General features: G+C 43.1%; 1 protein-coding gene and 1 long non-coding RNA gene across 2 annotated transcripts in view; one reads left to right on the forward strand and one right to left on the reverse strand.

The window, feature by feature from the left end:
• The window catches only part of CLUH (clustered mitochondria homolog), an 88,468-nt gene that overhangs the window by 22,189 nt on the left and 52,828 nt on the right, over nt 1–13,451 (forward strand). Inside the window, exon 2 of the mRNA XM_081346568.1 lies at nt 11,943–12,127. Within this exon, the coding sequence (XP_081202694.1) occupies nt 11,943–12,127 (185 nt within the window). The remainder of the gene's footprint in view (nt 1–11,942; nt 12,128–13,451) is intronic.
• LOC308679468 lies at nt 172–8,626 on the reverse strand. Its single transcript, XR_014028782.1, has 4 exons — nt 8,583–8,626; nt 5,165–5,241; nt 3,859–4,030; nt 172–596 (listed from the first exon to the last, which is right to left on the reverse strand). It is a non-coding gene; the product is annotated as an uncharacterized lncRNA (long non-coding RNA).

Genomic DNA, 13,451 nt, shown 5'->3' on the forward strand with positions numbered 1-13,451 from the left:
TTCTTTATATCACCTTAGAAGGCTTAAAAATTGCACCCACCCACTCAGCAGCAGCAGCAATCTTCACTTCCCTAGATAAACCCTTGGAAAGTAACATAATGAAAGCCGAAATGTGACTCATGCTTCATCATTGCACACAGTAATCCAATTTAAAATGAACTTCCCAGTCGCTCGGTTTTCCCATTTTATTCTCATAGAACAGGCCTGGAGAAAAAAAAAGAAGAAAGAGGTATCCTTCCTTGCAGATTTTTTAAAATAATAATTCCTTGTAGGCAACTGCTGTTATTCTTCCAGCTCTCCGCCATTTGTGTTATTTGGGGGGTGGCAAAAAACATCTGCGAGATGCAGAAGGAGCTCTGAGCATTTGTTTGTGTCTTAACTTGTTCGGAACAAGATTGGCCTCGAAGGGAAATAGCCAAAAAAATAACCTTTGCCAGGAGTTTTTGGCTACGGTAATGGAGACTGTTGAGACATGTTGGGGATGTTCAGCTTCTTATTTTAGAGTGGCAGGAAGCCTCGTTGGTTTTCAGCGGTTAGGATTAGAAGGGATTTTGAAGTGTGCCGGAAGGAGACGCAAAACTGTGAGTTGTCGAACCCTGTTTGGAAATGGGAAAAAAACCAACCAATCACTCCATCATCTCTTGAAGTCTGCACAGAATATATTACAAGGCGCTAACAAGCTGATGTCAGCATAATAGGATCCTGGTGAACTACATCTCTGGGGTGTTTCCTTTGCCCTTGCATCACAGATGAGCAGATGCCTCCTTCATATTAAGGATTCAGTTTGGTGGGGTAAAAGTGCACACTTGTTTACAGCAGCCCATACGAACGCAATGTAGTTTGCGGTATGTGGCAACCTGCGTATGGAAACCTTTCCTGGTGTTTCCAAAGTGGAGCACCATCCAAGGAGATGTCTCGGATCGCCTCTCCCAATCCTTGCAGGATTTGAACCCTTGCAAATGAATAAAAAGGAAGGTCTTTGGCCCATCTGCAAAAAGGTAGGGGGTGGAAAAGTGGGATCAGGGGAGGATGCGGGTTGTTTTTTGAGGATATATGGGTCGTCGGATATCCAGCAGTTGGTAGTTTTTGCTGTGTATTCAAAGAGAAAGAGCCACAAATTGTAGGATTGTATAGAGAATCAGAGAATCACAGGGCTGGAAGGGACCTTGGAGATCTTCTAGTCCAACCACCTGCCCAAGGCAGGAATCCTTATACTATCTTGGTCAAATGGTTGTCCAGTCTTTTTTATTGAAAACCTCCAGTGATGGTGCACCCGCAACTCCAGGAGGCAAGCTGTCCGATTGACTAATTGTTCTCACTGTCAGGAAATTTGTGCTCTAGATCACCTCCACAACTGGATGGCTAAGAGAGAGAGGAAAGCTTGAATATTCTAAAATTTAGCACTCTGGACCTTCACATTCAATCAAAAGCTATGTGGTTGGTGATTCCACTTAGGTGCCCCTAAAAGGCAGGCAGTCCTCGACGTACGACCATAATCAATCCCAAAATGTATATTGCTAAGCAAGACATTTGTTAAGTGAATTTTGTCCCATTTTGCAACCTTTCTTCTCATCGTTGTTAAGTGAATCACTGTAGTTGTTAGGTTTGTAGCATGGTTGTTAAGTGAATGTGGTTTACCCATTGATGTTGCTTGTCAGAAGGTTGCAAAAAGTGATCACACACGACTCCGGAACACTGCAGCCATCATAAATATGAGTCACTTGCCAAGTGTCTGAATTTTGATTACGTGATCATACGGATGCTATAACCATCGTAAATATGAAAAATGGTCATAAGTCACTTTTTTTCAGTGCCGTTGTAACTTTGAACAGTCATTAAACAAACTGTTGTAAGTTGAGAACTACCTGTCATTTGAGGTTCCTCATATTAAAGCCTGAGGTTGGTAATAGCTGCATGGGGTTAGATGAGGAATGACTATTTTTAATGTTTCTATACTGGCTTTCAACCTCCCTTGATCCCAAATAGTTCACGATAGTAAACAGAATGAACTTATAACTACTGTGAAGAATTTTGGAAGAATTTTTCTTTCTTTTCTATTTTTCCACAACTTTTTTCCTTTTTTCTTGCACTTTCTGCTTTGTCTTTGCTTGCTTTCTCTTTTTTCCTCCATTACTTTATATTAATGTGCATCTTGCTCCCTTCTTCACTATCTCTGTCAGTTTTAAATCGGTTCTAGTGTTACTATTGTTTTAATGTCTCATATTGATTTTTATTGAGTGTAAGCTGTCGTCTCTAGGTAAGGTGGACAGCTTATAAGTTTAATAAAAAAAATAGTTTAATAGTAGTATTAGTTGCTCTCTTCTTTTTGTAAAGCTTCAATACAAATCCTATACAAGATGTTAGACAAAATCTATAGTTGTTGTTAGCTGCGAAGTCGTGTCTGACCCATCGCGACCCCATGTACAATATTCCTCTAGGCCAGGGGTAGGCAACCTCAGCTCTTTTATGACTCATGGACTTCAACTCCCAGAATTCCTGAGTCAGCATAGCATAGATGACTCAGGAATTCTGGGAGTTGGTCCATGAGTCATAAAAGAGCCGAGGTTGCCTACCCCTGCTCTAGGCCTTCCTGTCCTCTACCATCTTCTGGAGTCCATTTTGGCTCACGCCTGCTGCTTCAGTGACTCCACCCAGCCACCTCATTCTCTGTTGTCCCCTTCTTCTCTTGCCCTCAACCTTTCCCAGCATTAGGCTCTTCTCCAGTGAGTCCTTCCTTCTCATTAGGTGGCCAAAGTCTTTGAGTTTCCTGGTTATAATACATTAGTGTTTCTCAACCTTAGCCATTTTAAGATGTGCGGACTTCAACTTCCAGAATTCCCCAGCCAGTATCAACTGAAAACAGGCAGCTCATTGGAAAAAAAGCTGGAAAATTTAACAAAAGTTTTATTTGCAGCTCAGACCAGCCAAGCCTGACATACGTCTTGCAAGACTGCAACCTCTTAGAAATTCTGGTTGCCATGCCATTTGCCTTTTAGCATGGTTTTAATTCCATACTGGGAATTCAGTTCTATACGTGGTAAAGTTGCCAAGTTTGAGGAATACTGACTTAACGGCGATCTGGATTTGGCCCGGAGCTTTTAAGTATTTGTAGAAACTGAACACAAAAAGGTCTGAATCTTCTTGCGAAAAAATTGCGCACTTCAGCTGCTGCCTGAAAAGGCCAGACTTGGGATTTTCACTAGTCATATTTTCCACTCTGTTGATATTCAGAGCATAGCATATTTAAATTATCCTGACTTGCAAGCAGGGCTATGAAGCAACATTTAACTGCAATTGTTCAGGGTGTTAATCCTCCTAACGTGGCTCATAATTACCTCACAATCTTAAACCCTCAATACATAATATCAGAATTCATAATAGTTATCTGAAGTCTTCTGAAAAGCTATTAGTAGCACAGGTAGTCCTCAACTTGCAACCATTTGTTTAGCAACTGCTCCAGTAGTAACCAAACAGTAACCCAAAACAGTGACTTATAAGTAACAAGTCCTCAGTCTTATTACCATTACAGCATCCCCATGGTCACGTGATCAAAACTCAGGTGCTTGGCAACTGTCGTGGGTTTACGACAGTTGCAGCATCCCTGGCTCATGTAAAATCAGACGCAATTCACTCAACAACTGCCTCACTTAGCAACGGAAATTCTGCTCCCAGTTGCGGTCATAAATCGAGGATTACCCGTTAGATGGCTTTCTGGAGACAGAGCACACAGGGAAAACACCTTTTGATATAAGTACGACCTCCCCCTCCCCCCCCCACACACATATGTTTGAATGATTTAATATTAACTGTGTAACATGCTTTCTCCCCCCCCCCCCCCCCAAGGCAAAATTAATTTACCGTGCTGCACGTAGGATGGCAGTTCTGGAAAACAGCCAAGAAGAGAGATCCATGCCTGGATGGCTTTTTTCCTTCAACCCACCCCACGTCTCCCCACGTTGTGGCTGTCAATCAACTGGGGTAACCAGTGATACTGGTTTTTCTGCTTTGAATGACTGAGGATTGAGCTGAGCTGAGAAGACAGGAAATGTTAAATGCACAGCTTCTATTAAAATACAGGGAATATACCCATTAATTATTTAAACAGCCTCAGGATGCTGATTAAGTCGCATTGGTAGATTCTCTGGCAAAATATCTTCAGCGATTGACACTTAAAATATTCCAATCCATTTTTCCTCCTTCCTTGGGTTTGTTGGCTAAGGCAGGGTGCCAAACTCTGCTGGTGAAACTATTTAGGTTAAATGCTTAGGGTGGGGTGGGAACTGACTAGCAAACCCCAATTCTAAAATTCCCTTGATTAACCCTTTCAGCAGAGATTGATGGCAGGAGCATTTGTCCCCAGTAAAATTAATAGTTAAGAAGAAATGTTTCATGTTCAGTAAAATGTCCAATTAAAGCAAAGCTTTGCTCAAAGACAATTAAGAGTATAAGCTGTTAAAATAGTAATTGTACCACACCCCAAATCTTTCTGTATAATAGATGCATGCATCTTTCAAGGGAAGTATTACTGAACACAAATGACAGTCTGGAATCTGTCTGGTTTGATTAATGTTCACATATTTTAATAAGTAATAAGTGTATTTTAGAAAGCGGGAATCTTCACATAAATAGAGCAGTGGATTCTTTCCCCCCTCCCCTTCAAATGAAGCATCTTTCTTAGCATGTGATCAGATCCATGATTGTATTTAGTCAGTGCTCAATAAACATGGAACAACATTTTCAGTTATAGTAATTATATTTTAAGAGCCCAAGAACCAAGTTTTGCTGTTTTTACATCTTGCCACTCCCTTGGAAAAAGAGGGCATTTAAATTTTTATTCCAAAAAAAATAATAATATTAATTTCTATCTGCTACTTTCAGTGCCTCTTAAAAGTTGGAAACCTCTATGCTTAAAGCTAGACCAAATCTTGGCAACTTTTTTAAGGCTTGTGGACTTCAAGTGCCAGAATTTCTCAGCCAACGTGAAGCTGTAAAGGAAGACTAAAATTCATGGTCTCTTACTTTCTAGTCCAGATCTTCCCTGCTTCACCAAACTGGCTCTCCAAATATTAGCAGAAGATTGTTATGTCATATGGATTTTAAAAGGGGGGGGGGGAAAGAACAGGAAGATTCCAAAAAACTCAATTTTGACGTGAATCCAACTTACTTATGTGATCACTGGACTTCTTTACAAAGCTCTCCATTGTTCATCTTCAAAACCCACAGGAAATCTTAGAGAAAGGTCTAACGTTGGGAAAGGTAGAAGCAAAGAGAAGAGGTGACCAACAATAAGCTGGATGGACTTGGTTACAGAGGAGATGGGCGAACCATTTCTTGACCTGAGTCTTCAAATCCAAAATACAGTACCTTGTCTTGCCACCTGGATATATAGCCCTTGCACATTTTCCCCTGCAACCATTAAAGATAAAAAGGAGAGACACTGACTATATTTGTTCTCATCCATGGCCTATACAGTGAGTCCTCCACTTACAACCGCAACTAAGCCCAAAATTTCTGTGGCTAAGCAAGACAGTTGTTAAGTGAGTTTTGCCCCACTTTACGACCTTTCTTGCCACAGTTGTTAAAAGTGATTGTTAATAACACAGTTGTTAAGTGAATCCGGCTTCCCCATTGACTATGCTTGACCACATGATCCCCGAGACACTGCAACCATCATAAATATGAGTCAATTGCCAAGCATCTGCATTTTGATCACATGGCCATGGGGATGCTGCAACAGTCGTTAAGTGTGAAATATGGTCATAACTGTTGTGATTCAGGGTCAGCCTGTGGGTTCGGCAGTTGGGTCGGACGACTCAGAGGAGGAGGAGGGGGGTGTTGAAGAGCTTGCTGATGATGGCCTTGAGGCTCCGCAGAGCCCTCAGCCAGGCCCCTCCCACCTGGTCACGACGGAGACCCAGCTGTGTGAGCCTGACAGCGTGGATGAAGATGACCCACAGCTGGCCCTGTTCAAGGACGCCCGATGCAGGAGGCAGTCAATCAGGAGTAAACAGAGGAAGGCAATGGGGCACCTCGGAAGGAGGCAGAGAGAAGCCACGCCCTGAACTGTATAAAAGGGGAATGCGTGGGAGGGCTGGTTTGCTGAAGGCAACCGCTTGAAAAGCTCCTGTTTCATGGTTCGTGTTTGCTCTCTTTGCTCTGTGTTTTTATGTTAATAAATTTGGCAGGCTTAATTCCAGGCTCTTACCTTCTTGTAAAAGGGGTTGTCCCTGCCTTTTCTGCAGGGCCGGTAGCAGACTGGTACAGAACAATAACTCACTTTTTTTCAGTGCCGTTGTAACTTTGAACAGTCACTAAAAAAACAGTTGTAAGTCGAGGACTACCTGTATGGTATTCCTTCTTAGTCTGATCCATCTTACATTTTTGCCTGGCTTCCAAGGTTTTCACCCCCGAAAAACAGAAGGCTGGAAGGAATGAGAGGAAAATGAACGAAACTAATTTTGCCTTCCCACAGAGTGGGCAGTGGCTCATCTCATTTCCATTCTTTTAGCGAACGGTTAGTTTCAACCGTTCCAAGAAGACTCCACACACATTTGCACTACTCAGGTGACCCTGAACACACAGATAAGGCTCCAGGTAGCTTTAGTGACTCTCCAAAAGAATGCAAATGGCCAGCTGTCTGCAAGGGGTATAAATCTTTCCATTTCCCCACCATCCAGCCAGAGCTGAAGAAGCTTCTTGGATGAGAAGTGAAACGTCTTCAAAGAAAAACAAGGAAGTCCAGTTGCCTCCTGAAAAAGCACCTTTGGGACAACCATGGCCCAGATGACTGAGAATCTCCATATACAAAAGAGAAACTACAGGAAATCCTCAACTTATGACTGGTTGCTTTTGTGACTGGTTGTTTGAAGTGACAACAGACCCTGAAAAAAAAGACTTGCAGCCTGTTTCTGAAGTTCTGGTGGCTGGGCCACCCCCACTGGGGTCACATGGCTGTATTTCAGGTGTGCTCAGCCACCAGCCTGCATTTACAGCTGTTTCCCACGGTCACAAGACTGCAACTCATGATGTTTTTGCCCCAAACCAAGTTTACTTCCGGATTTTGGCAAAAATACCCCATGGCAAACAGTGGGTTCACCTAACAACCACAGTGTTCATTTAACAACTGCAGCATTTGCGTAATGACCATTGCAAAAAAAAGTCGTAAAATCAGATCAGACATGTGGTTTACCTGCTTTACAGATGTCATAACTTAGGAGCATAGTGGGCAGGCTCCATTACAGTTGTAAATCAAGGACTACCTGTACAGTAAACCATGAGAGAAGCTCCCTGTATTAGTGGCTTAATCCACTTGTCAAACAGTACTTTCCAAAAACTTATTAGTCCACAGATTTCTTAAATATTTCTCAGCTGGAGGCACCTTAATTCTCCAATCTTAAAGGAAACAATGATAGAGGAACTAGACTACTTAGCAAACAAAGCACACATTGCTCTGTTCAGCAACTGCTGGACTGATGCTTCTTTTTTGCAAACAACAAAACTGGAAACCTTTGGCTAGATTTCCATTCTTTGCTTTGCACCAAAACAGGTACCTGCAAAGTATTTTGGCTAGGGCCAATTTAGGAGCTCACGCGTGCAGACATTGACTCGTTTTCCCATTCTTCTGGATAGCAAAGAAACAAAAAAAACCCTCTATTTCAATTCGACCTAAATATTTGCAAGAGGAGCTGTTGTGGCAGCTTCCAAGCCAGCTGCAAATAAAACCCAAGAAACAGGCTGAGACCTAACAGAATGAAGCTTACAGACTGGAGGGCACCAACTTTGCTAAGATTTTAAACAAGGAAATGGGAAGAATGAGGAAAGCCACAGTCAATTAGGATGTCATGTTAACATTTCCCAGTGTTTATCTGTTCTAAATGGAGGAACAGAAAAGGCATTGCAGCTAGTCCCAAACTTACAACCATCCATTTAGCATTTATAGTAGCGCTGAAAAGAAGGTCCTTGCACTTATAGATACAGCATCCCCACGGTCATGTGATCAAAATTCTGGCACTTGTATGGCATGTATTTAATAAGCTATTCTCCAGAGCACCTGAAGGGAGGACAAGATGCAATGGATGGAAACTAACCAAAGAGAGAAGCAACCTAGAACTAAGGAGAAATTTCCAGACAGAACAATTGATCCGTGGAACAACCTGCCTCCAGAAGTTGTGAATGCTCCAACACTGGAAGTTTTTAAGAAGAGACTGGACAGCCATTTGTCTGAAATGATATAGGGTTTCCTGCCTGAGCAGGGGGTTGGACTAGAAGACCTCCAAGATCCCTTCCAACTTTTATCATGATGATGATGATGATGATGATGATGATGATGATGATGATGATACAGTATCCCAGGGTCATGTGACCTTCCCAGCCAGCTTCCAACACCAGGGAGGAGGGCGGTATACAAATTGAATAAATAGAAATAAATAGAAATAGAAATAATCTAAAGCAGGGGTAGAGGACGATGATTTGTCTCCTTTTTATGACTTGTGGACTTCAGTGCTGGCTTCAGTGCTTCCATGCTAGCTCAGGAATTCTGGGAGTTGAAGTCCACAAGTTATAAAGGGGCCATGGTTTCTCACCTCTAATCTAGACCAGCCCTCCATCTGGGGCAAGAATCCGCTACTGCTGCACTCTTGACGGATGGCCACCTGGTCTCTGTTGAAAGACGACCTGCGATGGATTGAGGTTGAAACATTTTTGATTCTTCACAACTGAAAGAATAAAATAAGCAAGGAGGTCTGCTACATGCGCATACACCCAGAAGTTGCTTTGAGGCAGACAGGGTTGGGGGTTCTGGTTGTGCGCTTATTCGTACGTCTTGGCATGAAAGAGGCTAAAGCTACACCAGAGGTTTGTTTCAGCTTTAATTAAAGGGGGTGCTTCAAGCTGACCCGAATTAGGTGATTTATTTTCTCCTCTGCCTTCTTTGCTCAGCCTCTTCTTCCATTAACTGCCATGTTGCCTCCTCTCTCTGAAATATGTCTCCCCAGGCCAAAAAATAATAATAATAAAAAAAGAGCATTAGTCATTTAGGCCAGGAAAAAGGCTAAGAAGAAGAAAAAAGAAAGATCACTTTAAAAAACTGATTTCTCCTAAAGCATTTGTCAGCAGAGCAAGAGAGAAAAGAAGCAAAGGATTTTAACTTTTGGCCTATTAAAGGTAATCCTCAACTTATGACGACCATTGAGCCCAAAATTTCTGTTGTTAAGCGAGACATTTATTAACTGAGTTTTGCCCCCTTTCACAATCTTTCTTGCCACAGTTGTTAAGTGAATCGCTGCAGTTAAGCTAGTAACAAGGCTGTTAAGTGAATGAATGAACCTTTATTGTCAAAGTACAACCATGTATACATAGAGATTGGCTGAGCCTCCCTTCGTGCCCCCACCCCCCAGCTTACAGTGACACAAACCCTCCATCTTATTACACCATGTGAACTAATTGCACAACACACCGGCCTCGCAAGTCAATTATGCATAAAGTTTATAAAAATTATTTCCCGTTCAAAAGCCTAACAGCCCATGGATAAAAGCTGTTTTTCAGCCTGTTGGTGCGGCTGGCTATACTCCTTTATCTCCTACCCGATGGTAGGAGAGTAAAGAGATACCTTCCAGGGTGTGAGTCATCCCTAAGAATTTTCCTCACTCTTCCAAGGCAGCGGGCCCTGGTGATGTCATCCAGTGGTGTCAGGGGACAGCCCACAACGTCTTGTGCTGTGCTCACCACCCTCTGTAATGCCTTCCTATCCGCGGCTGTCAGACCAGCATACCAAACCACAATACCATACGAGAGGACGCTTTCTATAGTAGACTGGCAAAAGAGGGTCATTAGCCGTTGTTCTACCCTGTTCTTCCGCAAGACCCTGAGAAAGCGAAGCCTCTGTTGGGCCTTTCTGGCCACCTGGGTTGTATTAACTTTCCAGGTCAGATCTTCGCAGAGGTAGACTCCCAGAAATTTAAAGGAGGAAATTCTCTCCACACAGTCCTCCCCCATTTAAAGTGGGGCAGGTTCCTCCTTTTTCCTCCGGAAGTCTAGCACCATCTCTTTCGTCTTGCCGATGTTCAGGTGCAAGTTGTTGTTACAACACTATATGGATAGTTTTTGTACCTCCGCCCTGTATGCTGTCTCATCCCCACCTTGTAATAAGACCCACCACGGTCGTATCATCTGCGAACTTAATTATCGCAGTAGATGGGTCGGATGATACACAGTCATATGTGTACAAAGAGTACAGGTAGGGGCTTCCCCATGGATTTTGCTTCTCAGAAAGTTGTAAAAGGTGATCACATGATCCTGAGACACTGCAACCACCATAAATATGAACCAGTTGCCAAGCCTCTGAATTTTGATCATGGGACCATGGGAATGCTGCAATGGTCGTAAGTGTGAAAAATGGTCATAAGTCACTTTTTCAGTGTCGTAATTTTGAACAGTCACTAAATGAATTATTGTGAGACAAGGACTATCTGTATTGTTTTTGAGTGCCTTCTAAGTAGTAATTTGAGTAGCAGAAAGATTTGCCTCCTCTTCCTCCTCCCATCTCCCTTCTTCTTTTTCTCCTCTTCCTCCTCCTCCTCTTCCTCCCCTTCCTTTCTCCCTTCCTCCCTCCCACTCAGATTTCACCCCAGTATGACCTCATTTTGACCTAGAGGCAAGAATCTCAAATCCAGAGCTTTCTTTAGGAAAGGGCACAATTAGTCATTTTGCGTTCCCACGTAATTTCTGAGCACTACATGCTGAACTGAGAGGTAGCGTAGTATAGTGGGTATTATTCAAGTTGGGTCAGGTCAGTTAAATCCTATAAATGTTTGCAGTTATTTGCACCTGTGTAAGAAATTTGGTGGTGATCGTTCATTGTATATTATCAATTTATTAGATAGATTTAAATGTGTTTCCCATACACTCCGAAGGCTTTGCCTGAAGAGGGCAGATAACTTAGACAACAAATTATTGTAATCATTCTCATGACTAGAACAATTTCAAATAACCTGTTTTTATTATTAGGCTAGCAGAACAAAGAAAATGTTCTCTGAAATTGAATATGTTAATGTAACATATACAATAAAGGGTTTTTTTCCTCAAATGTTTTGGGGCAGCCATTCTGAGAGTGTGGTCTCAGAGGTCCCCATAACTTTTCATGGGGTCCATGGTCAAATATTTTAAAATATCCCAAGTGTTAGTTTCTAATACCGTAAATATTGATAGATGTAATCCGCATAAACCAGAGTTCTGTGGGGTGCTCAAGAACATGAAGGGTGCTAGGAGAAGGAGTGGTAGAGGGGTGGAGTCAAAAGAGAAATCAACCTAGAATCCCTACATAGCCACAAGCAGACTAAATCGAAGCTCTTGTGAATCCCATGGACCATTAGCTAACTCCAAGCAGATGCTAATTATTAATTGAGAAGATTCCTATGTATAGGCTATTTAGCAATAAATCGGTTTAATTGGACCATCACTTGTGGACCTGATCTTTCACACTTGACAAAGGGGTCCTGAGATCAAAATGTTTGAGAACCACTGCTTTAGGGCATCTTTTCCACGTGGTAGTCATGAGGGCATGGTCTAAAGCAGTGGCCCCCAACCTTTTGGGCAGCGGGGACCGGTTCCGTGGACAGAGGTTTTCCCGTGGACCAGTGGGAGCGTGGTTTTGTGTGCTGCCTGCATCCTGCAGATGGGGCTTCACTTGTTTGCGCTGCCTAGTTGCTGGCATACCGTGGCCTAGTGCCAGTCCACGGACCGGGGGTTGGGGACCCCTGGTCTAAAGCAAGGATGGGCAACTATGTCACTTTTATGGCCTGTGGACTTCAATTCCCAGGAATTCTGGGAGTTGAAGTCCACAGGTTGTAAAATTGACATAGTTCATTGCTATGGGCAATTTGCACTAGTGCTGTTCGAGCCTCCAGATAGCTATAAACCATCTTCTCCTCCTTTCCCATGACCAGAAGTGCAGCCTTCCACCACCGCTCTGATGAACGGGGACAGTTTGCACGAGAACGGCAAGGAGGAGACCAGGCAAAATGACCACGAAGATCCAAACCATACGGACGACCAAGAGGTCATCGTCATCCAGGATACTGGTTTCACGGTCAAAATCCACGCCCCAGCAGTAGAACCCTTTCCCCTACAAGTGAGTATTTCTGCAAAGCTGTTTGGTCCGACTTTCTCGGCAAGCCCCAAATCCTGATGAATCATCTGTCGGTCTGCCAGTTGACTTAGCAGTTATTGCCTCAGATTCGTCTTCCCCCATCCTAGTGCCCTCCAGAGGTGTAGGAAATGCAGACGCTAAATTTCCTAGCCAGATACATTGGCATTTCCTAGCCTGAAATCTCTTTTGAGATGGGATTCTGAATTGATCCAGAACTAGCCTTTAAATTTGCTGCATGGCTACTTGCGGTTCCAGATGGAGTAATTGCAGAATAAATGAAGCTCTGTTTGTCTATGGAGATTCTCAAATCATCCAGGTTCCGGTTGTCCCAAAGGTGCTTTTTCTAAAAGGCAGCTGGGTTTTCTTGGTGTGTTTTTTTTCTTTTGAAAACCTTTCGCTTCTCCTTCAAGAAGCTTCTTCAGTTCTATTTAGCTTTCTCCTAAAGTAGGCTTCTATTTAATTTTTTTCAGGTATTCTTCAAAGAAAATGTATGAAAACATATTCCACCCATGGTATGGTGGACCATTAAATACACAACCCCCCTCTGGACCACTCAGTAATCCTGCCAAATCCTCAGTTCGCTTTCATCTTTTTCCTCTTTTAAGGACTAGAAACAAACTGAAAAGTTTGGGCTTCTGCAGATGTTGGCTTCTTTGACAGTTCTGTTTACACAATCTTCTGCAGTTTGGCCAAAGTTCAAATAAGTGAGCAAGAGAGTAAATAATTCCCCCTCCCCCAGGTTAAATTCTTCTAGAGCGGTGTTGGAACTGATTGATTGCGTTTTATTAGAAAAAACAAGAAAGGCTGCATTTCATGGTATGACATGTTGAGGATTTTCTGTACAGTAGGCTTTACTGGAGAAGAACCTAATGCTGGGAAAGGTTGAGGGCAAGAGAAGAAGGGGACGACAGAGAATGAGGTGGCTGAATGAAGTCACTGAAGCAGTAGGCGTGAGCCTAAATGGACTCCAGAAGATGGTAGAGGACAGGAAGGCCTGAAGGAACGTTGTCCATGGGGTCGCGATGGGTCGGACACGACTTCGCAGCTAACAACAACAACACGTATCTTTTTTGAAACTCAAATACTTTGGCCACCTAATGAGAAGGAAGGACTCACTGGAGAAGAGCCTAATGCTGGGAAAGGTTGAGGGCAAGAGAAGAAGGGGACGACAGAGAATGAGGTGGCTGGATGGAGTCACTGAAGCAGTAGGCGTGAGCTTAAAGGGACTCCAGAAGATGGTAGAGGACAGGAAGGCCTGGAGGAACATTGTCCATGGGGTCGCGATGGGTCAGACATGACTTCGGAA

This window comes from Vipera berus, assembly GCF_964194415.1.
Source record: "Vipera berus genome assembly, chromosome: 1".
Lineage (NCBI taxonomy): Eukaryota > Metazoa > Chordata > Lepidosauria > Squamata > Viperidae > Vipera > Vipera berus.